Genomic DNA, 27,182 nt, shown 5'->3' with positions numbered 1-27,182 from the left:
GACATCTCCAACGGTGCCTGATTAGTTTCTTTTCTTTAGAGAAAGCTGGGCCAATCACTAGTGAAAAAGAGAAAGAGAAGAAGAACTTACATTTTATAATTTTTATTTCTAAGCTTTCCCACTTCTTTGTGAGCAATCTCACGGCACTACCTTTTTTTTTTTGATCGGGCATTATCCTGGGCAGCTCCCCTGCTCGGTCTGGGTCTTTCTGAACAGTAGGCGCTGGCGGGACGTCATTGTCCAGCGCCAAGTCCCAGGCAGCTCCAGCCAGCCTCCTTTAGGGCCTGTGGCCTCGATGTCCTTCCCCCGGTGTGCCCTGTTGTGGGCTCGGCTCCCGGCGGGGCGCCCGGCTGGCCACCGGGCAGCGCTCTGCTCTGTCCTTCGCGCCCGTGTTGAAACCCTGCCTGGGGCTCTGGGGCGCGTGTCTGCGGTTGCCTCCGCCTCCTCCTCCTCCTCTTCTGCGTCGGGGGGCTCCAAAGCCCCGAACACGTCCCTGTTCGTGCCGCTGACTGTGAAACCTCAGGGCCCCAGCGCGGATGGCGACGTCGGGGCCGAGCTAACCCGCCCTCTGGATAAGAGTGAGTGCGGGAGCTAGCGAGGGCGGCGGGGGTGTCTGCGGGGCCGAGGCGTGGCCGCGAGGAAGCTGCACCCTGTTCCCCTGGAGACCCCGCAGTCCCCTCGAGCGTTGTCATCGTGCCTGTCAGTGCCTGCCTATTGCGCTGGTTTGTGAGCCCTTCAAGGCTTGGGACTGCGTCTTACTGAGTCTTTAATATGCCGCCCCAAAAGTGGTCTTTTCCCTTTCACTGCGCCCCTCTCGGAACAGTTTAATCCCCTTCTGATGGGACGATTCACCTTTCTTGGCGTCGTTAGATGGACGACCGCTTTTTCGAGTATCCTTCTTTGTTTCTCCTCCGCTGCCCAGAACTACTGCTTTTGAAAAGGGTCAAGGGGATGGTCAGTGAAAAGCCAGAGGAGGATTTCTTTCAGGATTTTTTGTCATTTTTTGTCATCTTCGCAAACCTGGCACTGCTAGTTGCCGAGAGGAACCGGACTCAGATCCAGATCTCTTACGCTCCAGAAACTTAGTCTTGCGGGGAGAAAGGATGTATGGATACGAACTGTAATAAAAGTTAGAACATAAGGGTTCCTCGGCAAAGGTGGTATGTATCCTTGATCATCCAGGACTCCAGAGAGAAAGGAATCCCTCAGTTTCAGCAAGTGGCAGCAACTAACTTTGAATGGGTTTAACAGCGAGGCGTGCAAATGGTTTCAAGGGGAATTTCAGATTATAGGGCTGTACTTCTTTAGTTTCTGGATGATTAGGGAGGCAGGGAATTTCCTCTGACCAAATGAAGCTCTGGGAGGGCGAGGGAATGGTGTAGCTGCACAGGGCACTAGCTCTCCAGGAGTTCTCTTAGGCAGTTCACTTCAACAAGCAACAGTGGTGACTCCTATTGTAATTTAAAAATACAGTAGTACAGCATATTATGGGCCAAATACTGGTTTTGGGGGCAGAAGTGCGATACTTTCACTGCCTAGAATGCCCCTGTGATTCCTTTTTTTTTTTTTTTTTTAAGCAGTGGCTAATATTGAGTGTTTGATAGAGACAGGTACCATTTTAAGCATGTGACTCAATTTTCCTAATAACCCTTATGAGATAGACAGTGTCTTTGTCCCGCCCGAAAACTTATTTGTATGTCTGCTATGTGCCAAGCACTGTTCTAGTCACGCAGTAGGTGCTGAGTATCTACCTATCTGTGTTTTTTGCTTGATTATAACGCATTTAGCCCTGTGGTTGTAGATTGACTGACTGCGGGTAGAAAGATGGTGCATATTTGTGAGTCATGCAGCACTTAAGTTACTGGTCTGATTTAGAATTTCCTACCTTTTCTGCATTTCCTAGTTGGTAACATGAGGATAATATGTTCTCTGCCTACATCTCTGGATTGTGAAAATCATCGGAACATGTTAGGCAAAGAATTTTGAAAAATGTAAAGGGATGAACAAATGTAAACTAAAATTATTTGTACTAAATATTTGCTGTTTGAAAAATGGAATTGAAAGTTGGGTTGTCGGGGCGCCTGGGTGGCTCAATCGGTTAAGCATCTCCATTCGGCTTGGGTCATGATCCCAGGGTCCTGGGATTGAGCCCCACATTGGGCTCTCTGCTCCTCTCCCTCTGCCTGCCACTCTGCCTACTTGTGCTTGCTGTCTCCCTCTCTCTGTCAAATTAAAAAATAAATAAATAAAAAGTGAAGGTTGGATTGTCACCCTGCAGTAACAATCTGATATGTGGAAACTGGGAATACTGTTCCCCTCGAAGCCCAAGTGATCTACCCTCCTATAAATCTAGGTTGATGTGAGGATTTAATAAAATGATGTATTTTTAGGTTAGTATATCAACAAGGGCTTTTTTTCTTTAGGCTATAATAGCTGGTGTAAAATTCCTTAGACATATTTCTACTCAGAATCAGCTGGTTCCACCAGAGTAGTATTTTTAAGAACTTTGGGCACTATTATGAATTTTTAAGTGTTTAGAAGTTCTAGCAATGAGATACAACTACTTGAGACGGCAGAGTAGCCCTCCTCTTTCCGGGAAAGGGCGCTAGGCTGGAAGCTTGGGGCAGTCTCAGGTGGAGCGGCGAAGGAGGAGGGTAGGATCCTCCAGACACCGAGATCAGCCACGGGAGCCTGGCTGACCACGGGGCAGACGTTCCAGCAGAGCGCGATCTCCTTTTGATTTTTGGTTCAGCACTGGCTTGTTTACAGGCGGTGGCAGCAACTAATAATATTCTTGGTGGATTTTATTAGCAGTTGTCACTCCTCGGGAGAGTATCAGATTAATTGAGGCAGGTCGTGGTAGTTTCTTTCCAGATTCTAGTAGTGGAAGATGGGTAGATGCACATTGGAACTTGCAGAGCTGTTGCAAGAGGGTTGAAGCCGCTCGCCTCCCTATTAGCAGAATGAACTGGAGTCAGAGTTTGGGGGAAGCTTGTCAAAACACCTGGACTCATGTGTTCTGGCATACCACTTATGAAGTAGGGAATCCGGGTATAATGCTAAGGGGGTCAAGATTATGGAGGCAGTCGCTGCACAGACTGTTAGGTGACACTTTTCTGTTCAGAGCACATCTAGCTTTCTGGATGAGAATCATGGTTGCTGGAGGAACCTTATGAAGGAGCAGAAGCTTAATTAAGTCATTGTAGTTTGATGCAGGATATCAGGCACGGACACATTTGGGGATGTAGAGAATAGTTGAGGGTCCTTCGTCTCAGTGCTGATGTCACACCTGTCACCGGAGAGCGAGGCAGGAGGGTCTGAGGCATTTGGTCTGATGCACCCGTCTGCTGCAGTAGTTGCCCGGGGAGCAAATCTAGTGTTTTTAATTCCCTTTGTGATGATAGGAGAGGTTCGGCATGTTCTACACCCGAAGCTACTTTTATACTGTATGTTGGCTAACTGGAATTTAAATAAAAACTTGGAAAGGAAAAAAAAATGTTCATCATGAGTTGTGGCCGCTATTGGAACAATATTCCAGCATATTTTCATATTCAATGACAAGGGTAGTAATACTAGTTGTAATATTAGAGGGAAAGGAACTAAATGCCACCACTAAGTTGTCTCTGTTACAGTCCCTTCAGGATTGATACTACCTTTCCTTTAGGGATCCTAGAGATTTCCTAACCTATTCTGATCACTTCCCTCCACTTGTGTTTCCACTGTGGCTTTGGCCTTTCCAGTTCTGTTATTAAGAGAGGTTGAGTTGTATACTTTTCCAGCTGCTTCTCCAGCCCTCAGGCGAGCTGTAGCTTTGGTGTGCTGAGATGGGATTCTCTTTAATTATGGATGTGTACGGTGAAACAAGTGAATTAAAACATTTTAACAAAATGGATAAAGCCTATGGTTGAAGCAGCCCCAGTTGGTAACGGCTGCTTTGTTCATCACCACGATGTGGGACTGTTATTTTTGAGTAACACTCAGGTGAGGTAGATTCACAGTTTAGAGGAAAACCTGTCCTGATGGACTATCCTGAACATTTTGTTGTCTCTTCAAAAAAAATGTAATCATTTAAAACAGTGCAACTGGCTTAGTGTTTATAGTGGGCCTCTTAATTTTAGCAAATGCAGCTGAGTCTCAGCATAGCCGTATTAAATCCTGGGCTCCCGTTGCAGGGGGCTGGGAGAAACCTATGTATTACTTGGTGAACAGCTGTAGTGACTGAGCCATTTCTGCTGTGGCTGAAATCTAGAGGGTGTCTCCTTTAATCACTGTTAATTTTAATGAGAAGTAATTATGACCAAAAATCAGGTCATTCTGTTAAGAATAGTGAAACTGTTAAAGCTTAATTTTTATGAAAGGCAAAACTTACGTTTTCATATACTTTTGTGGTTAATTAAAAAATTTTCAGTGCTATTTCTATTAAAGTTTTTTACAGTTTTCTTTTAAAAATTGGTAGTGGATTTGGAACATCCCTTTAGATAAAAATAAAGTGTTGATACAGAGATTTTTTACAACAGCTTTAAAAAGTAACACGTATGTCTTAAAATTCATCCATTTAAAATGTGTAATGGTATGTTTGCAGGGTTGTACGACTATCACCATAATCTAATTTTAGAACATTTTCACCTCCCCGAAAAGAAGTCCCATACTTAGTAGTAGTCACTCCACATTGCCCTAGCCCCACTCCCGTCACCCAGCCCATGGCAACGGCTAATTCGCATTCTGTTTCTCTTAGGATATTTCATCTAAATAATATCGCACAGTATGTAGTTTTTCTTGACTAGCGTCTTTCACTTAGCACAAGAAACCTTATGCTTGAGTGAAGTATCCTTGAATATCTTGATTCTTGCATAACACTGTAGTGTTAGTTATAGAAAATGGGTCAATTCTAAACAAATGCGATGTCTTCAGTTTGTATCAAGTCTATAGTTCTGCAGAATTTCCCCAAGCAATTGCATGTGCTTTTTTCCAATCTTTTATTTGTCACTGATTTTTCCACTATTGATGGAAAGAGATGATTGCCCCCACTGGGTACAAAGTAACAGATACCCAGAAATATCAGGATAGCTGCTGGTGATAGGTGATATAGATAGATAGATAGATAGATAGATACATCTTCACATTTCATTGTGGGCAAATCTAGTGCCTAAGCCACTGATCTTAAAATTCCTCATTATGCAAAACAAATTTTTATTAGTGGGATGCTTTATTCAGGCTTCATTTCTTCAGTAAGTATTGTGTATATTGTCACTGCATGAAAATGCGTTTGGTACTTGTGCAGGAGGTAAAAAAACAGGCCACTTGGCCTTTCTGTGTTTCGTGGACAAAGACTATATCCTCCATTTTGGCCTGTCTTCCCAGAAATACAGTGTGTGTGGCTGGATCAGTGAACGTTTATCTCTGGAATAATGCAGTAGTATTTAACATGTGCAATGTTAGTACAATTGCAGCTTGATTGATTAAAATATTTTCACTTACGAAATTATTGATTCGTACTGGCATGTTGCTTCGGCAGTCATCTAACTCGCCGTCCCCTCCAGCACGTGATTCGCTACCATCACCCTTGAAATAGTCTTCTAAGCCTTGCTTGCGTGCTTACGGTGACCAGGAGCTGGCACTTTTTTGAGGCAGCCCCTTTTCATTGTTCTGTTTTTGTATAAATTCCACTGAAGTCTGCATCCCTCACTTCGCACTCACTATAGTTATGCCATCTAGAACAAAAATAAGTGTAGTCTGTTCTTAAAATCATCTTCATCAAACAAGATCATCCCTGACCTCTTTAATCATTTCAGTAAAAGCATGACGATCTGGTCCCAGCAGTTCTGGTTGTCTTCCTAGGTACCTGTTTACTCCTCACTAGTAGATGTTTAGAAAGGTTGTAAGTAAATCAAACAGAACATGATCATCTAAGAGTGGCCTGATGGAGGCTAAGGGCGATGTCTGAGCCTCTGCACCTTGCTTATTCCTCTGCAGTATAACAGGAATATTCTGTTATTTGACTTTATAATTTTTCTAGACACTCTTTTGCACTATTAAACCATAAAAAATCAACTAAAACCTTTAAGTACTTGAAACACTCTGTAAAGTGCCTTGAGCATGACTTCAAGTTTCTTTTGTTCTTTGGGCATTTCTCCATCTAGAAAACCAAAGTTAAGCACCTCTTTCTTTCAGATGAAGTAAAGAAGATCTTAGACAAGTTTTACAAGAGGAAGGAAATTCAGAAACTGGGTGCTGATTATGGACTCGATGGTAAGGCTAACAGCATTTCCATTAGAGATATTTTATTAACTTCTTAGATCACAGCTTTGTCAATCTTGTGTGAGACCTCCTGTGCCTGGGAAACAAGTACATACGTGTTGTCTGGAGGATGTCCCTGACCTTTGCTTCTGTCTTGACAGGAGTTTGGCGAGATGCACCTGGTGATCCAGACACACAGCAAAGGAGCTGTGCTTTCCTTCACGTGGTGCTAGGATTTCACTGTAGGCCAGATGATGATAAACCAGCTGTAGGAGCCCACCCCCCAAAAAGAAAGAGGGCACTTGGATGAGTTAGGTGTGATGTGTATATGTCACTTTTAAATGAGAAATGAAATGAAAACTTAGTCCTGCCTATTTTGGTTTTGTGTTTCCCACAGCTCGTCTCTTCCATCAAGCTTTCATCAGCTTTAGAAATTACATCATGCAGTCTCATTCTCTGGATGTGGACATTCACATTATTTTGAATGATATTTGCTTCAGTGCAGGTAAGTGTGTAGAGACTTTTAAAAATCTCTTTTAAAATGTGTTGAGCATACTTTGTATTTCGGAGCTGTTTGTTGTAGAGTGGGCCCTATTCACACCGTCTGTAAATAATTCTGTGCTTTCATAGGGGGCCTTCTAGGTCGTTTTGCTTTTATAGTGGGTCCCTGAGCTAGTCATTAAATCAGCCATATATCTTAGACTGGAGGAAGGCTGGAGCCTTGATCTAGCGCCTTCTGCTCTCCGTTATGGGTTATGTATAGGCCACAGCGAAGTGAACTCTCACAGAAGATAGAACTAATATGTGAAGTGAACTCTCACAAAAGATAGAATTCATACGTGGCGGATTCCATCTGTTTCTGCCACTGACTCTTTCTCTCTTTCGTATCAGGGCAGAGTTTTTGCGATAAAAGAAAAAAATGTAAGAACATCATTGTTGTGTCCCTGTCGGCATTTGGCTTTGGTTATGTTTTTTAAATGTAAAGTGTTTGCACCTGCATTTCTCTTCAGTAACTATAGGTCTTTTTACTAATGTATGTTTCCAGGTTATTTTTAATTTAACTTTCACCAATGCTGATTTTTACCTGCTTGTATCAGAGGAGTAGAACATGGTGGTTGACAGCCAATTTGCTGTTCTCCTAGAAAATGTAAGTGAAATTAGGAAGAAAACAAGACAAAGCAGGATCTGAGAAAAGGATAGAGTTCCTTGCTCCAGAATTTTTCTTTTTATCCTGGCAACGGCCCCTTGACTAGCTCGCTAGGGAGGAAAGTCTCACCAGGTCTGGTTGTGGACGGCATGTAGATTGCACCTGTTAATGCAGTGTTTTATTTTTTCAGCTCATGTGGATGATTTATTTCCATTTTTCTTGAGACACGCGAAACAGATATTTCCTGTGTTGGAATGTAAGGATGACCTACGTAAAATCAGTGACTTAAGAATACCACCGAACTGGTTAGTTTCTTTACTTGTGGATTTGAAATGCTAGTTTCTAATCTTGGCAGATTAGTGATTATTACATTTTTTTATTGTAGGCTGGATGATGAATCATAAGGAGTCTAGGAGTTGTTTTCCCTAGAAAAACAGGCAGTTAATTCTGGTGTCTCCCCTTGATTCTGATCAGGCTAGCTTGTAGGTTTTACTAGGATAAATCTAGAGTAGCCCTTACTTTACGGTGTTGGCCTTATAATTTAAGTGTGGCCTTTCTAGTGTCAGCTGAATGTCTGGGTGTTAATGAACTCTCACCACTACCACCACTGTGGCTGGAACTCCCAACATCTAGCGCTTTGCCACCTCTTTGAGACTTTCTGCTCAAACCCTTAGCAAGCTGCTCTCTGCAAGGCTCTGCACATGTGCAGCCCAGCCCTTGTTCAGGGACCTAAGGGAAGCCTCACTTCAAGGCACCTCCTCTGCTGAACGCTTTCTTCTCTTCCGCGCTTCGTGCCCTTCAAATTCCACCTGCTTTAGCATCTCTGAGTTTGATTTCTACTGCTCAGCACATTGGGACTGTCAAACTTTGCTTGGGTTCCACCTCTCCCTACTGGGGTGCAGTAGGGCTCATCTCAAATGTTCCTTTGTTCCAGGGCTTATAGTCCTATACTGCCTGTTGTTTATGTCCCCAAGCAGCTGTGCCATGTATTTTGTCCAGTTTATACTTGTTTGTGGTGGGAGGGTAAGTCCTGTACCATTCGTCATGGCCAGAGACAGAAGACCCAGTCATTACATTATATCTATTGAAATTCGGAAGCCTTGGAATTATTTACTTATAGGGTCATATATTTAGAGCTGTGGAAATGATGTCAACATATCTGTGGAGCTGATAGCAGTTTAAACTTACTCTGAGTAACTCCTGAAGAGAAGGGACTTGTACAATGGCAAAAATACTACGGAATTAATTTGCATTTAGATTTTTCTGTCCTCTAGTGAGTAAATGCCAGTCTTGGAAAACAGTCAATATTGTTTAATTTTTTCAATTTAATTTTTTTTTTTTAATTTAATGTATTTATTTGTCAGAGAGAGATCACAAGCAGGGGGAGAGGCAGGCAGAGGGAGAAGCAGGCTCCGTGCTGAGCAAGGAGGCCGATGTGGGACTCGATCCCAGGACCCTGGGATCATGACCTGAGCTGAAGGCAGACGCTTAACTGACTGAGCCACTCAGGTGTCCCAATTTTTTAAATTTTTAAAAAAGATTTTATTTATGTGGCAGAGAGAGCGAGTGAGCAAGAGAGCACAAGCAGGGGGAGTGGCAGGCAGTGGGAAAGGGAGAAGCAGGCTCCCCACTGGGCAGAGAGCCCGATGTGGGGCTTGATTCCAGGACCCTGGGATCATGACCTGAGCCAAAGGTGACACTTAACCAACCAATCCACCCAGGCGCCCCAACAGTCATCATTTTAGTGTGGATCTGAAACTCATCATTTTATTTAGTTTTCCAGAGATCCTATCATGTGAATATTAACAGGATGTTTCATTGGAATCGTTTTCAGTTGATACCTTTGCCAGGATGGATTTTGAGGTGAATGGGAATAAGCTGTTTCCTACTTATGTTTTAGGTACCCAGAAGCCAGAGCCATACAGCGGAAGATAATATTCCATTCAGGCCCCACAAACAGTGGAAAGACTTACCATGCAATCCAGAAATACTTGTCAGCAAAATCTGGAGTGTATTGTGGTCCTTTAAAATTACTGGCACATGAGATCTTCGAAAAGAGTAATGCTGCTGTCAGTATATTACAAATATTTGCTCTTCTTGTTAGTTTGGGAGGGCTGGGCAGGGTGAAGGTGGGAGGTGGGAAAGGGCATGTGTAGTACTTTACCAGTAATAAAAGTTGCCATAGTTCATTGTACTTTGTAAGATGTACAATTTTTTAATGTACAACTGAGAGAGGAAAAGATGCTGCCAACTGAACTCTGACCTGCCATTATGCTACATCCTGATTTCAGAGATACTAAAATGTGAAAAATTGTGTATTGGAATGAATGATCTACAGTATCACAGAATATTTCACAAAGACAGAGAAATGCAGAGAATTACACGCAAATAGCTTGAATCCACTACCCAACTCCCATCAGATTCTAACATTTCGCTATACTTGTTTTATTAATTTTTTTAAGAAATAAAATGTTGATATACTTGAAACTCCCTCTGAGACCCTCCCCTGCTTCCTCAGAGTTAACCTACTGTGTTATGGTATTTAATTTACCATTTTTTTAGATTAGACCTCTGATGTCATGAGCTAGAACTAATGATAAAGACTGAAGCCACCCGTTCAGACCTGTAAAGGACTGAACATCCTGTCATCTGAGGCATCATTCCACTAAACAGGCCACATTCTGGTTCATTGTTTTATTATGACTATAATGAATTATGACTATAGTGTGAGGTGAACAGGTTTGGGAAGATAATTTGCATTCTCTATTTTTTGTTCTGGATGATTTGTGTAATTTGGCATAGGTCATGCCTTCTTATCCATAAATAAGAAAGTATTTCCTCAGGACAAAGACTTTCTTTTACATAACCACATGGTATTTCTCGAAAGCAGGGTATTTAGTATTGATAGAATACTATTATTTAATCCACAATATATATTCAAATTTTGCTAGTTGTCAGTAACACCACCACCACTCTCTTCCAACCCCCCAGGATTCTGTCCAGAGTCTCAACACTGTATTTTGTTGTCATGTCTCTAGTTTCCATTAATCTGGGACAATTCCTCAGGAACCTTCTTTTATCTTTCATAACCTTTACATTTGGAAAACTACTGGTCATTTGTGTTGTAAACTGCCACTCAGTTTAGATATATCAGATGTTTTTTCATGATTAGTTCAGGCCTCTAGGGAGACCAGCTGTCCTGGATTGCCTGGACTTTCCCAGATTTAGCACCTAAAGCCCTTTGTCCTGAGGAACCCCTCAGTTGTGGGCAAACTATTATACCATACGATTAATGCTGCTCCTTCTCAAAGAATTATATTAGGAGGTCTTCACGTTCTTAAATATTATTTATAATCTTCTTGAATATAGAAACAATCCATGTTCATTTTATTTTAATAAATCAAAATAGTACAGAAACATACAAAGTTAAAAAGTGAAACCGCTGCAATTTCTCATGTTCGTGTTACCTGAGAATTTAGCCGATTTGAGATATTTCCAAGTTGATGTAGATTATGTAAGAGAGCCGCTTTTATTTTTCATAAAAATTTTCTTTACAGGACTGGGAATAAATTTAATGGTAATTGCAAGAATACTTTATTAAACATCCAAAACTTCTTTTTTCGCTATTATTTTAAAGGTGGTGATAATTCCAGATTTCTTTTTGTCATCCTAGGGTGTTCCGTGTGACCTGGTAACAGGGGAAGAACGTGTGACGATAGATGCAGATGGGAAACAGGCTGCCCATGTTGCTTGTACAGTTGAGATGTGCAGTGTTACAACTCCCTGTATGTACATGCCATTTAGAACATATGAAATGTGTTTTTTATTGTAAAAAATTTTTTAAGTTGAGATGAATAGGACAACATACCCAGTGCTCCCCACCGCTGATAAATGCCAGACGCTATGGTGTTTGCTTTTGAATGTTCCTTTCCCTTTTTCTCTTCAAGGAACTAAAATGTTAACAAGCATGATATTTCCTTTGTACCACTCCCTGATTGAGTTCCTCTTTTGATCCTACTGCTATCAAGTATTTGGTATATATCTTTCCTGTCTTTTTTTGTATCACTGATATGTATTACTTATGAGTACTGTAGATTGTGTATTTTGTTTATTTATTTTTATTTATATATTTATTTTAAAGAATTTTTTAGAAAGATTTATTTGAGAGAGAGAGAGTTGTGTGTGCAAGCAGGGGGAGGGAGGGGGAAACGGACTCCCTGCTGAGTGCGGACCCTGAGATCATGACCTGAACCACAATATAGAGTCAGATGCTTAACCAACTGAGCCACGAAGGTGCCCCAAGGTTTTTTTTAAAGTGTATTTATTTATGGGGCACCTGGGTGGCTCAGTTGGTTAAGTGTCTCCCTTCAGCTCAGGTCATGATCCCAGGGTCCTGGGATAGAGCCCATGTTGGGCTCCCTGCTCATCAGGGAGTCTGCTTCTCCCCCACTCCACCCCCTTGTGCTCTCTCCCACTCTCTTTCAAGTAAATAAATACAATCTTAAAAAAAAAAAAAAAGGTTATTTATTTATTTAGTAATGTCTACACTCAACCCAAGATCAAGAATTGCGGCTCTTCCAACTGAGCCAGCCAGGCGCCCCTAGATTGTGTATTTTAAAACGTTGATGGGATTATTATATTGTATTATTGTTCCATAACTTGCTTTATATTCTACACAGCATGTTTTTAGATCTAGTCTTGTTATACATGTATCATATTGTACATATATCACATATATCATAAATATACATATCAGGTTTATTCATTTAAACTTATAACTAAAATTCCATCTTACAACTAAAATTATTCATTCCCTCCCCTTCTAAAGAATATTTAGATTGTTGAAAGTTTTTCACTAATGGGCACGTGGGTGGCTCAGTCCATTAAACGCCTGTCTTCAGCTCGGGTCATGATCTCGGGGTCCTGGGATTGAGCCCCGTGTCCCGGCTCCCTGCTCAGCAGGGAACCTGCTTCTCCTTCTCCCTCTGCTCCCCGCTCCCCCGCCCCCCCCCCCCCGCTTGTGTTCTCTCTCTCTCGAATAAATCAAATCTTTAAAAAAATAAAGTTTTTCACTATTATATATCGGACTTCAGTGAACTTCTATTTAAGTAGTTTTGAAAATATTTTAAGTAAAAATTAACTTCTTACCAGTAAGTAGTCATATGTCTTCATTGTAGAAAATATAAAAATAAATGCAAAGAGAAGGAAAAAAAACCTATAATCTCCTAATCCTCCCCATCAAGAATCAACAAGAGTTAACCCTGTGGTGTGTATTTTCCAGATTGCTTCTATGTTTGTGTTGTGTATGCATATACTTATGTGTGCATTGTGGGTGTGTGTATTTAATTAAATATGGATTATATATTATGGACTTGAGTTAGCTTTTTTCATTTTAATAATTTTTCTGAGTAAATGGATAGTTTTTAAGAAATGAGTTTATTATAAATACATTGTAAAAATTTAGATAGCACAGAAGTTTATAAATCAAAATTCCAACTTCTGTCCCCTGATGGTTTAATCTGATGGTTTTTCAGTATAAAATATGCTTTCTTTTGTTTTGTAAATGTTACTGTGGGCATATTAATTTTTTTTAATGTGCTCTTCTCATCTTGTTATTTGAGGAAAAAATTATAATTTATATGACTTAAAGAGAATAAAATAATATGGTCAAAAGCATTTTGGCATTAGAAAATAAAATGAGGTACTAATTTTTGCCACAGTGATAAGCTTAAAATCCGTAAGAATGAGCATAGCTAGAGGTCAGGGAATGATACTTGCTATTCTGCTTTCTGCTTCTGACGTCCGTCTGGGTCCCTGTGATAGAGAAGCTTCATTTGTAGCAGTGCTGTCTACTCCTTGTTCCTGGAAGCATAGATACTTTCTCTTTTACTACCCTGTGGGTGTTAATTCTTTTTTTTTTTTTTAAAAGTTTTATTTATTTTAGAGAGAACATGTGCATGCATGCACAAGCAGGGGGAGGCACAGAGGGAGAGGGAGAGAGAACCTCTGAAGCTGACTCCCCGCTGAGCGTGGAGCCCAATGCAGGGCTTGACTCCGTGACCCCGAGATCATGACCCTGAGCTGAAATCAAGAATTGGGCACTCAACTGACCGAGCCAGCCAGTCAGTTATTAAGCAGATTCTCTGGGCTGCCTCTGAGATTGCAGAAAATAGGACAGAGGGACCTACTAGATGCTAGATGGCCTGGGTTTGAATTTCATGTTTTTAGATCTCACATTCACTAACTGCACATGCTGTGTAACCTTGAGCCAGTGACTTTAACTTCTCTGGGCTTCAGTTTATTCTTCTGTAAAATAGGTAGAATGATGATACTTACTGTATAGGTTTGTTGTCAAGATTAAATGAGCGATACTTGTAAAGCACTTCGAACAAGCCTGCCAGAAAAGAAGTGCTCAGTGAGTGACGACGGTGATGATGGTGGTGACGAAAGCTTGAGTTGTGCTGCTATAATTTGTTCTTGACACTGTTTAAGTAGATTGTATTGCTCACAACAACTTCTTGTTGTAGATGAAGTGGCCGTGATTGATGAAATTCAGATGATCAAAGATCCAGCCAGAGGATGGGCCTGGACCAGAGCACTTCTAGGTGGGTGGTCTTAATGCTGAGACCTGTGCTTTGTGACATCTGCTCGGAGGTGCATTTCCCTGCTTGACATTCCCAAGTAGTCATTAGGATCCTCTCTTTTTGACAGAAATCAAACAAAAAAGTCAGCCTAGTGTGAGTTCTTATTTCCTAAATATTATTTTAATTATGGGAAGTCCAGTTTTCTCACCATAAAGTTAGCATAACCAGTTAATTAAAATGTTCAAATCTCACCATCTTTACACAACCAGGATTAACATTTTGGTGTTTCATGCCAGTCTTTTTCCTTGTGAGTATGGCGTTTTGTGAATATATTATTATTTTTTTTTTTTTTAAGATTTTATTTATTTATTCGACAGAGATAGAGACAGTCAGCGAGAGAGGGAACACAAGCAGGGGGAGTGGGAGAGGAAGAAGCAGGCTCATAGCAGAAGAGCCTGATGTGGGGCTCGATCCCAGATCGCCGGGATCACGCCCTGAGCCGAAGGCAGACACTTAACCGCTGTGCCACCCAGGCGCCCCTGAATATATTATTTTTTATCTTGCTTTTTTTCAGTCTTCTTGTTTCATAGACTTTTTTTCACACCACATATTAATATTGCATATTCTCCATTGAAGAGCTGCACTATTTTTTTTCCATGGAGTTGAACATTTTTTCCTGTTACTGATAGTGCCACAGTGAAAATTTTTTGTAGCCATAGCTATTTGTTTATTTAGGGTAGGCTTCTGGAATTGGAGTTTTTGAGATCCACGGACATGAGTGAACATTTCCGCTGCTTGATATTGGAGTGGATTTTTGATCAGCGTGTTGTAGAGCAGGTGTTCTCAGATTTAAAAACCCATAGCTGAGGGGCGCCTGGGTGGCACAGCGGTTAAGCGTCTGCCTTCGGCTCAGGGCGTGATCCCGGCGTTATGGGATCGAGCCCCACATCAGGCTCCTCCGCTATGAGCCTGCTTCTTCCTCTCCCACTCCCCCTGCTTGTATTCCCTCTCTCGCTGGCTGTCTCTATCTCTGTCAAATAAATAAAATCTTTTAAAAAAAAAAATAAAAAATAAAAACCCATAGCTGAACTCCTTCAAACAAAGCGTATACATTAAAGTCTGTAATTTAAAATAGATGATAGTGGATCTACTCAGCAGTAAGGAGCTTGGAGTTTCATTTACCCTCCGGCCATCAGCCTCTGAGGCACCTTAGTGATTCCATGGAGCCTGAGTTGCAAAATACAAGTGTAAGATTCAGTGCTAACCATCAGAATGCCGGGTTCCAGTCCTGGCTGGTTTCACCCTCTAGTGGACTCGGAACCTTGGCCAAAGCAGTTTAAAAGCTCTGAGATTCATAAAAATAGAGATAATCTTTGCCCACCAGAAGGTTGTTATTTTGAGGTTTGCATCAAAGAGATAATATTGATGAAAACACTTGGTAAAGTTGTAAAGCAATAGGTAAGCAAACTTAAAGTATTTTTGCTATATAAGGTGTTACATACTTAATTTCATAGCTTTAAAAAACTACTGATTTTGCATTTAACAGGACTGTGTGCTGAAGAAGTCCATTTGTGTGGAGAATCTGCTGCTATTGACCTGGTTACTGAGCTTATGTACACGACCGGGGAGGAAGTGGAGGTACCAGATTCTGTGCTTTGTCTCAAGGTGGCATAGCAAACGGCCTAGGGTACCCCGCAGTGGCTTCGTAGGTCCCAGAGAGTGGCAGAATCAGAACTTAACGACAAAGAACGCTTCATTTTCTCACAGTTGACTAGATCATACATACTTGGTTGAATATCTTGATCTGAATCCTGGCAGAATTGCCATCATGCCCTAAGCCTTCCAGAAGTACTGGAGACTTTTCATCTTCTCTTGACAAAACCTTTTGGAGTTGAGCAGATCTCTTTAGAATTAAATAAATCAGGAATGTTGGAAGTTTGAAGCTTAGCAAAAGTTCATGGTTTTCAGAGCCTCAGGTGTCCAGTATTAGGACCTTTGATATGTATCTAATTGATAGAGATAGTTTGTATCCCTTTCTCATATTCATAGAATAGAAAGTAACTGGTTTAAGTAACAGGTTTACTTTTAATCCTTGGTTTGTTTTTGTTTTGTTTTGTTTTTTACTGTACTTGAATAAGATGAAGGAATTTTAAAAAATTGGTCCATTAGTTTCGTGTTCAGCTTTCAGGGAGAGGCTGGAATGTAGTAGAAGAAATTCTGAGTTCTAGGCTTTGCTGTTTTTAGCTTTTCATTCTTAGGCAAATCACAGAAGGCCAGAACTGAAAGAATTCTTATCAGACCTGATCTTTTATAGGGCTCTATTTAACTTTTTCATAAAATGGAAATAATAGTTAACAAGCATTCTAAAGTTACCAGGTTGCCATGAAAATTGAATATATATGAAAGTGCTTTGAAAATTTGTGAAATGCTGAATGGCATCTCATGGATTTAGAAATACCAATGAGAACTGATGGTAACATTTGTAATATGAAAATAAATTTTTTTTGTATTTTCCTTTGAAAAATGTTGGAACTTGTCAGTTACTTTTTTTTTTTTTTTAAAGATTTTATTTATTTATTCGACAGAGATAGAGACAGCCAGCGAGAGAGGGAACACAAGCAGGGGGAGTGGGAGAGGAAGAAGCAGGCTCATAGCGGAGGAGCCTGATGTGGGGCTCTATCCCATAACGCTGGTATCACGCCCTGAGCCGAAGGCAGATGCCCAACCGCTGTGCCACCCAGGCGCCCCTGTCAGTTACTTTTTAAAAAAGATTTTCTTTATTTATTTAGAGAGAACACAGGGAGGAGAGGCAGAGGGTGAGGGAGAAGCAGACACACCCCCCACCCCCCCCGCCCCGCTGAGCAGGGAGCCTGATGTAGAGCTTGATCCCAGGATCCTGGGATCATGACCTGAGCCAAAGGCAGACGCTTAACCAACTGAGCCACCCAGGCGCCCCAGTTTTTAGCTACTTTTCATTGCAAGTTTTTCACTTAGTTATTAGTCACAAGAAGTTAAGCGTGTTATTTTACAATATCATGTCTTTATTGCAGGTTCGAAACTATAAGAGGCTCACCCCCATTTCCGTGCTGGATCATGCATTAGAATCATTAGACAACCTTCGGCCTGGGGACTGCATTGTCTGTTTTAGCAAGAATGATATTTATTCTGTGAGTCGACAGATTGAAATTCGGGGATTGGAATCAGCTGTTATATATGGCAGTCTCCCACCTGGTAATTATTGGCTTTCATCATGACAGGGATATGAAATCTCTTTTGCCATTTATGTCGAGCTATGTATAGAGAACACAGTAAAAGATACTGAATTAAGTTGCATTATACATTAATAATTTATTATGGGTCATATAAAACAAATTTCTCTGGTTCATCTTGGTGAGGATAGAAGTTTTTATTTATTTATTTATTTATTTATTTATTTATTTATTTATTTATTTAAAAGATTTTATTTATTTATTCGACAGAGATAGAGACAGCCAGCGAGAGAGGGAACACAAGCAGGGGGAGTGGGAGAGGAAGAAGCAGGCTCACAACGGAGGAGCCTGATGTGGGGCTCGATCCCACAACGCCGGGATCACGCCCTGAGCCGAAGGCAGACGCTTAACCGCTGTGCCACCCAGGCGCCCCAGGATAGAAGTTTTTAAATTCATAGTTCTTGTTGCTATTAATGGACTGTATTTTAAATGTTGAGTTGATGATTTTTCTTACAGAAATTCATTAAAGGGGCCCCTGGGTGGCTCAGTCAGGCATCTGACAGTTGATTTTGGCTCAAGTCATGATCTCAGGGTTGTGAGATTGAGCCCCATGTTGGGCTCTGTGCAGGGCGTAGAGCCTGCTTGGGATTCTCTCTCTCCCTCTCCCTCTGCCTCTCCTGGCTCACTCTTTAAAAACAAAACAAAACAAAACAAAACAAAAACATTAAAATGTGAAATATGAGCTTGGTAATTGTGTTGAAGTTGTAGTCTGAAATCTCTCTCTCTCTTTTTTCCCCCAAGAGAGCGAGTGTGAGTGGTGTTGGGGGTGGGGGGCAGAGGGAGAGGGAGAGAGAGAATCCCAAGCAGGCTCCGTGCTCAGCGTGAAGCCCAATGCGGGCTCAGTCCCAGGACCCTGAGATCATGACCTGAGTTGAAATCAAGAGTTGGATGCTTAACTGACTGAGCCACCCTGGCACCCAGAAACAATAAGAGTTTTTATTCATAAAAATGGAGAGTAAGAGGTGAGGGGTTCCAAGATATACTTAGTGTGATGTGGTAGAAGATTGAGAACGCTGAACTAACATAAATTCTTCTTATTTTAGGGACCAAACTTGCTCAAGCAAAAAAGTTTAATGATCCTGATGATCCATGCAAAATCTTGGTTGCTACAGATGCAATTGGCATGGGACTTAATTTGTAAGTAATTTGTTTTTAATAATCATGGATATTCAATGGGTTAGATGGCAATTAAACATTTTCTAATTGGCATTAGAATGGCCATACATTTAGGTTTAGGAGAACGGGTATTATAATACAGATCTGAGATTTATCTTGTTTACATTTCTTGAGGGAATAAAAAGAAAATACCACACAGTACAAGGAGTTTTGAGTGATACTCCCTACCACTAACCTGTTACATTATTTCACTGTATTTTCAATTTCTCAGTCCGCAAGTGTGTAAGTGCCCATTATGAATGTGGGGCTAGTCATTAGCTCTTGGAGTAACAGTATTATGCCTAAGTATTCCTCTCTGGGTAATCAAGGCAATTATACCTTTATGAATTAAAGAACTATTCAAAGCTGTTAATAGCAGTCAGCTTTTGTTTTTGTTTTGTTTTTTTGTTAGAGCGTGTGAGAGGGGAGGGGTGGAGGGAGAAGGAGAGAGACTCTCAAGCAGACTCCCTGCCGAATGCAGAGCCCACCACGGGGCTTGACTCACAACCCTAAGATCATGACTGGAGCTGAAATCAAGAGTCTGATGCTTAACCCACTGAGCCACCCAGGGATAGCAGCCTACTTTTATTTATTTATTTATTTATTTATTTATTTTTAAAGATTTTATTTATTTATGTGACAGAGAGACAGTCAGTGAGAGAGGGAACACAGCAGGGGAGTGGGAGAGGAAGAAGCAGGCTCCCAGCGGAGGAGCCTGATGTGGGACTCGATGCCAGAACGCCGGGATCACGCCCTGAGCCGAAGGCAGACGCTTAACGACTGTGCTACCCAGCAGCCAACTTTTAAAAGCAGCCTGAGAACACTTCATGTGATTTACTTGTTTAAAAAAAAAAAAAAAAGTTATTTTCAGGGTGCCTGGGTGGCTCAGTCAGTTAAGTGTCTGACTCTTGATTTCAGCTCAGGTCATGATCTCGGGGTCTTGGAATCGAGCCCTGAGTCGGGCTCTGCACTCAGCGTGGAGTCTGCTTGGCCCCCTCTCTCTGCTCCTCCCCCTGCTCATGTTCTTTTTTTTTTTTTTTTTTAAAGATTTTGTTTATTTATTCGACAGGATAGAGACAGCCAGCGAGAGAGGGAACACAAGCAGGGGGAGTGGGAGAGGAAGAAGCAGGCTCATAGCAGAGGAGCCTGATGTGGGGCTCGATCCCATAACGCCGGGATCACGCCCTGAGCTGAAGGCAGACGCTTAACCGCTGTGCCACCCAGGCGCCCCCCTGCTCATGCTCTTGCTCTCTCTCACATACATACATACATACATACAATCTTAAAAAGAAAAGTTATTTTCTGTACCTTATTGAAGGATAATTTACAAACTCCACAGTTTACCCCTTGTAAATGTACAATTGAACGATTTTTTAGTAAATTTACAATTTGTTAAAAAATACTATTTAATGGGAAGAAAAAGAATGACTGACAAACCTCTTTTCCTTATTTTGTGAGCAGTGAACAATATTGTAAGCAGGCCTAAACTAGAATTGCAGTGAGCATTTCTGAATGACCCAAATGATGGAGAGTTTTTTATACAGCAGTCTGAGCGAGTACTTTTATTTCTGTTTCAGGAGCATAAGAAGAATTATTTTTTACTCCCTTATAAAACCCACTATCAATGAAAAGGGAGAGAAAGAAATAGAACCAATTACTACCTCTCAGGCCTTGCAGATTGCTGGCAGAGCTGGTAGATTCAGCTCAAAATATAAAGAAGGAGAAGTGACAACAATGAATCGAGAAGACCTCAGTTTATTAAGGGAAATTTTGAATAGGCATGTGGATCCTATAAAGGTAAGGTGCAACGTGTTAATTACTTCTCTGTGGAGGACGGCCATCCTTCCTTCACCCACCTTCCAGACTCTTGCTTCTGACACTTGGAAACAGAAATAAGCAAAAGAAAGTTTTGTGCCGTGAAAATCATGTCAAGAAAGCCCTACTTTACTGCTTTGGAGAGGCATAGGGACCCCTTCATCAGAGAATAGTGTGCAAGTGAAAGGTCCAGATTAAACAAGTTTAATGAACCTGATTTTCCTTTAGTTCTTCCTGTAGTCTAGCGATGGGTAGGGTAGGGGCATAGTTGCTTCAGGTGGGCACACAGCTATGTCAGCAGACTGAAAAACCCCAAGAAGCTTGAATGTAGAAGAAACCCTTGAGTTTGGGGCAAAACGGTACTAAGCAATACAACGTCGAGCCAGTAAGGACAAGGTTCAGTTTTGGTTAGTGCGGTTAAGGAGGCAGCAGCGTATGTATTTTAAACAAACTGTTCCAATTTAAGTTTCTTGGAAAATTCACTTATAAATTAACGTGGTTCATCTCATTTTTCAGTGGAGCTGGTAAAGGGGAATAGAAATGAGATATGATGCAGGGAAACTTTCCTGGAAGAAAGCTGTGGTTGAACTAATTTCTGTAGCTTTTGTTAAGAGTGCAGTTGATAATGACACACCCCTGCTTTTCTCCTGTGTGCCTCATTTCCTGTGCTCATACTCTTCCTCCCTCCCATGACTCATTTCTTCTTTCCTCCATTCATCCTTTGCTCTTTCTCTTTCCCATTCCCTTTCTCTCTGCGTATTCTTACCTGTAGACATTTATTAATACTGGAATATGGTTGAAGAGATCATTGGCCTCCAGTTTAGACATTCTCTCCTGTATTTATTTATGCTTGTCTCTCAGTTTCATTGCCTTGGCTAGAGCAGTTGGGTTTTCCTTGTTCATTTTTGTTCAGTGAAGATAACTGAGACTCCGGAAAGCAGTTTTGGTACTGTTATCAGATCATCATAGATTTTAGGAGTATAACTAAGGTGTATGTGAAAGATTGACTAAATCATCTCCTCAGCTTTCTTAATTGGTAATAAATGGGAAAATGATGTTGCTTTTTTCTTTTTTATTCAAATTCTTGTCATTTAACTCATTTGGCAAGAGCTTAGCCCGAATATAGGACTTTATTTTGAAATTACTGAGGAAAAGTTGCCCTTTAAAAAGAAGAAAACTTACCGTTGTTCGTTCTTTTACGAAAGGCAGCCGGTCTTCACCCAACTGCTGAGCAGATTGAGATGTTTGCCTACCATCTCCCCGATACCACACTCGCCAATCTCATTGTAAGTCAGAACTCACTTTCAAATCTCTTCTAAAATCTAAAATTTCTTTTCTAAAAATGTTGATATGTCAGACAATTACTAGTTAACCTCCTGGGCATCAGTGGATAGTCTGTTTTTGTGACATTGCTACTTGTGAAGTTTATCTTGAAAGTGAGAAAACGTTCTCTCAGAGTCTTCTGGGACTTTTATCCTGAGGGATTTTCTTGAGTATTTCCATTTGGGAAGGCTATGGGGGAGGTCTTTTAGCTTGGGAAGGCAGTGAATTAAGCAGGCCTTTCTAGAAGACTGTTACAGATTTAAAGAGGTTGTGTTTTGTAGACTTGAGTACTTTATTCATGCCCGCCTAGGCAGTCCAGTAATGTGTCTTTTCCCCCACCCAGGATATTTTTGTAGACTTTTCACAAGTAGATGGGCAGTATTTTGTCTGCAATATGGATGATTTTAAATTTTCTGCAGAGTTGATCCAACATATTCCATTAAGTCTACGAGTGAGGTATGTTTTCTGCACAGCTCCTATCAACAAGAAGCAGCCCTTTGTCTGTTCTTCATTGTTACAGGTAAGCCTTTGTCTTTATATTTTGAGTTGTTTCAAGTCCGTGCATTTCCCCAAACAATACTTCGCTATTCAAATTAAAACAATTGGAGAGTATCTTTCAATATGGGATACTATATAAGAACTTAAATACAAAGTGGCTCTGTTTTTCTTACAGGCAATTTTTTGGGGGAAAGGGGAACTATTGCTTTGTATTTGGGCTTATATGGTAGCCTTTGTGAAGAAGCTAAAACAAAAAGACTATAATTTTTTTGGGGGGGGTTCTTTGCCTAATGATACAGTTCTTTCTTTTTTTCTCTTTTTTACTTTTTTGGTGTGCTTTTTAGTATTTATTTTATTTTATTTTATTTTTTATTTTTTAAAAAAGATTTTATTTATTTATTTGACAGAGAGAGAGACAGCCAGCGAGAGAGGGAACACAAGCAGGGGGAGTGGGAGAGGAAGAAGCAGGCTCCCAGCAGAGCAGGGAGCCTGATACGGGGCTCGATCGCAGGACCCTGGGATCATGCCCTGAGCCGAAGGCAGACCCTTAACGACTGAGCCACCCAGGCGCCCCTGTTTATTTTAAGTAGGCTCCACACCCAACGTGGGATGTGAACTCACAGCCCTGAGATCAAGAGTCACATGCTCTGGGTTGCCTGGGTGGCTCATTTGGTTGGGTGTCTGCCTTTGGATTGGGTCATGGTCCTGGGATCGAGCCCCTCATTGGGCTCCTTGCTCGGTGGGGAGCCTGCTTCTCCCTCTGCCTGCTGCTCCCCCTGCTTGTCCGTGTGCTCTCTCTCACTCTCTCTTTCTGACAAATAAAATCTTCAAAAAAAAAAAAAAAAAGAATCATATGCTCTACCAGCTGAGCCAGCCAGGCAGCCTGATACACTTCTCTCTTAATGGCATTGGTTAATATTTTTTGGAAGGAGAAGGGGAGGTGGGATTAGCTGTGGCAGTAGTATTCAGTTTTCCTGATTATAAGGTTCTGAGCCAGGGATTGCTATCTTATATGAGTTTGGTGCCAAGCTTCCAGCCCCTTTTCTTTTCATTCATTTGCGGGGGTACAAACCTCTGCCTTCTGAGGAGCATAGGATGCACCCAAACGGCGGAGGGCAGGGAAGGGCAGTGAAAGCTGAACTTGCAGCCCCCTGCCATGTCCCCTCACCTCGCTGAGCCCTTGCCTCTCCCCCTATTGCCTCTGCCTGGAGTGCCATCCCACTAAACTCCCAAAGGCCTCCTCTTTGAATCCTCCTCGGACTTACAGTCTCACCGCTATCTTCTCTGTAGAACTCAGCATTCTGCATACTAGCTGTGTTCCTACCAAATCTGTTTCTAAATTTATATTCTAAATTACTTTGAAATCACATGAATAATACATAAATGCTTTCTTGCTGCACTAATTAAAACACTACAGATAGGTTAAATTGGGTTACCACCCCCAATCCCAGTCTTTGACAGAGCCACAGTTAACAGTTTGTGTCATTGCAAACCTCTTGGTTGCATGTGCCTACATATGTGTACATATAGAAATTCTAGTTTTGTTGCGTGGGTGTGTTTTCCCATAAATGTTATGATGAATTATTCTGCAACTTGCCTTTTTCTCTTCCCATTAGTATGTCTTAGAGGTATTGCATTTCCAGGTATTTACCTAGAAAATATGTTTCTTAGAGCTGACATTTATGGGAGAGTTAGTTAGCATAAGGTTGAAGTTTATGGAACAAAGTCTCAAATGCTATCAACTGACCTGGATGGAGCTTGAGTCCATGGCCCCGGCCCCATTTATACCATCCTTCAAACGCTGTTCTCAGGAAGCAGCAGCATTTTACTAAGGAGTAAGAAGTCTGGAGTGGTACAGGCCAGCAGTTGCTTATATGTTCTGTTATTAGCATGTGAAATTTAGAGATTTTTTCTTTTTTCTTGATCACCATTATTACTGAACTATAAAAGAGCTCAATCCCATTGATGGCCTCTGATGCCCCCGGGATAGTTGTTCGAATCCGGTGTTCTAGGGAGCGCCGTAGGGCTGGCTGCTGGACGGGGTATCTGATAGGCGTCTCTCCCTTCCCTTCTCTGGGCAGCTCCACACTTAGCTCTTTTACATACTGGGTTTCCATTAGTTTGTGGCCACAAATATTAAAGCCAGTGTCTTTGTAAGAGAAATTGAGTTTGGCTTGTCCTGCTTTAGCAGATTAGTATGGTCACATTTCCATCAGTCATGGGTATCCTGTTTGGCATTTATTAAGCTTAGCAGAATGCACAGCTGAATTTAATAAAATCATAACATTTTTAAAAAAAGATTTTATTTATTTATTTGACAGAGAGAGAATGAGAGCACAAGCAGGTGTAATGGCAGGGAGAGGGAGGGGGAGAAGCAGACTCCCCACTGAGCAGAGAGCCCGACATGGGGCTCAATCCCAGGACTCTGGGACCATGACCTGAGCCAAAGGCAGACACTTAATTGACTGAGACACCCAGACACACCAAATTGTAACACTATTTAACCATAGTTGTTCTAAAACTGCCTTGCCTCTCTGAAGTATCGACCTTGCTTAGGTTAAACATTTAGAGATAATTTTCCTTAATCAGGAAATGAACCATTTGAAATGAGCTTATTCTTGAAGCTAAAGATTCTAAACTCTTGCTCTAGCGGCCTTACATGGTTGTGGTCTGCAGACAGACTCTATCTGTCTCATATGGTTGTGGTCTGATGCATAATCATGCCTAACATTGGTGCGGAGTGGGAGCAGCCTGGTTTTCCAAGCACTTTCTCCCAACAGTGTCCTGTGGTTCAAGATTGCGGTGTGGTGGTCTTACGGTATTGCTGAGGAAGCTGAAGCACAGAGCGGTGACTTGGCCAAAACAGTACAGCTGAGTGAAGAGGCAGTCTTTTTACCAGTTTGATTGACTCATACCCGACCTTGTACCAAGCCACCCCAAAGAGTTTCTTTATGATAAGGGAGGACATTAACAAGATACAGCTCATATTTGTCGTTATAGGAGTATTGCACGAAGGGATAGAAATGAGAGTCTTTGATGTCTGTCCAGAACTTAGGACATTAAATGTTCATAAAAGTCAACAGACTTAGGCTCTGGAAAGTTAGTTCTTATACAACTTCTGATACACATATTACTGCCCTGGTTTTGGAAAATGAAGGAAACCGCCCCCCCCCCTTTTTTTCCTTAAAAGTATCTTTGTAAAATATTAAATGTTCTAAAAAAAATATAGAAAAGTGTAAAGAAAGATACCAGCCTGCTTATTGAAACATAACCACAGTTAATGTTTTGTTGTGTTTTCTTTTTCTAATTGCAGACTTAAGTGAATTTTGATTCTTTTACCAAACTCTCTTCTTTTCTTTCAGTTTGCCAGGCAGTATAGCAGGAATGAGCCACTGACCTTCTCATGGTTACGCCGATATATTAAATGGCCATTACTTCCACCTAAGAATATTAAAGACCTCATGGATCTAGAAGCTGTCCATGATGTCTTGGATCTTTACCTGTGGCTAAGGTATCAGATTTTTCCCTTTAGGTACTCTCATTTTTCTAAGTAATAGGGGAAATCAAAGATTTTATGAATGAATGGTCTTTTGCTCTCTCAAGTTAGACACATTTTTGCAAGGTGTTCTATGTTATGTTTATTGTCTTTTATGGCTGTTGAGCTTTGTTTGTACCCATTCCAAAAATGACTGAGGGACTTCTTATGATTCTAGTTAAGACAGGTAGGTGAGAAGGTTTACTAGATCCTTACTACACAAATGGTGGTCCCTGGACCGAAAGCTTTGGTATCACTTGGGAGCTTGTTAGAAATAGAGAGTATCAGGCCCACACCAGACTTAATCAAACTGCATTTTAACAAGATCTCCAGGTGATTCACTTGTACATTAATATTTGAAAGGTACTGTGTGAGGTCAGTGATTTTCAAAGGTGGGGCATGTCCCACCGGGGAGCATATTGGAATCACTTAAGATATGAGTGATGACCTGCCCTCATAATGACAATATTCCTCAGGTGTACTGGGGCAGAAATAAAGGTTGAGCAGAGGCATTGGATAGAGTTTGCAAAAACAGAACATTTAGGATCAATCAGTGTTAAGATGTAGTTACATCAGTGAGCTAAGTCCAATACTGTGAGAAGAGCTGTTGTTATAACGTAATATGTCTCTTTCCCAGCTACCGGTTTATAGATATGTTTCCAGATGCCAGCCTTATTCGAGACCTCCAGAAAGAACTAGATGGCGTTATCCAAGATGGGGTACACAACATCACCAAACTGATTAAAATTTCAGAGTCACATAAGCTATTGAATTTGGAGAGCTTGTCAGCGGAGAACCAGTCGCGACTGTCAGGAACTTCAAAGGGCCAAGCTAGAAGGATGCGTGGCACCAAAACGCTAGGGAGTAAAGCTGCTGAGCCACCTGGCCCCGATGCGGGAGAGAAATCCCTTGCTTCCAGATTGGTGCAGCAAGGCCTCCTCACTGCAGACATGCTGAAACAGCTAGAAAAGGAGTGGTTGACACAGCAAACAGAGCATGGCAAAGACAGAACAGAGCCTGAGACTCCCTCTCCCTCAAAAGGGACAAGAAGGAAGAAGAAGGAATCTGATTTAGATTAGTTTTATTTTATTTTTATTTTTGCAAATAAAAATATTTTAAAACCTTTTTTTTCTCATATGTATTTTCTCCCTGCTGTGGTATTGTGGCTGTCTCTTACTGTTTTTTTTTTTTTTTTCTTGACTTGGGAAAATAAGCTCTTAAAGATAACTAAACTACTATTTATTTCAACATTTAAAAATTACAGATGTATTAGAGATTCTGTTTAAAGCTTTACATAGTGGCCATGTATAGAACAGCACTAAGATAACGCACTGTCAGGAGCTGTGTATGGGCCTAAATCAGTTTGGTGAATAGTTTTGATCAGTTTCCTAACCATTGCTGAGGATGTCATGGTTGGAGTTGGTTCCCCCCCGCCTTAAGATTTATTTATTTTAGAGAGAGAGTGTGTGAGTGAGCAGGGGGAGGTGCAGAGGGAGAGAGAAAATCTCAAGCAGACTCCCGGCTGAGTGCAGAGCCCGATGGAGGGCTCGTTCTCATGACCCTGTGATCATGACCTGAGCTGAAACCAAAAATCACACTCTCAACTGACTGAGCCACCC

The 27,182-nt window shown here is 41.3% G+C and overlaps 1 protein-coding gene across 1 annotated transcript; it reads left to right on the top strand.

Moving 5' to 3' along the window:
- Window positions 1-239: 239 nt before the first annotated feature.
- SUPV3L1 (Suv3 like RNA helicase) lies at window positions 240-26,688 on the top strand. Its single transcript, XM_045783496.2, has 15 exons — window positions 240-578; window positions 6,172-6,249; window positions 6,635-6,742; window positions 7,575-7,689; window positions 9,285-9,453; window positions 11,058-11,169; window positions 13,912-13,989; window positions 15,515-15,606; window positions 17,019-17,199; window positions 18,281-18,374; window positions 19,970-20,189; window positions 21,413-21,493; window positions 21,874-22,050; window positions 25,391-25,539; window positions 26,201-26,688. Exons 1-15 carry the CDS (start codon window positions 296-298, stop codon window positions 26,640-26,642), a joined length of 2,379 nt encoding a protein of 792 aa, XP_045639452.2. The 5' UTR covers window positions 240-295; the 3' UTR covers window positions 26,643-26,688.
- Window positions 26,689-27,182: the final 494 nt, after the last annotated feature.

This window comes from Ursus americanus, chromosome 6 (genome assembly GCF_024610735.1).
Source record: "Ursus americanus isolate L20-20 chromosome 6, mUrsAme1.1.p, whole genome shotgun sequence".
Classification (NCBI taxonomy): Eukaryota; Metazoa; Chordata; class Mammalia; order Carnivora; family Ursidae; genus Ursus; species Ursus americanus.
The sequence above is the reverse complement of the archived record's forward strand: the minus strand, read 5'-3'. Positions and strand labels throughout refer to the sequence as shown.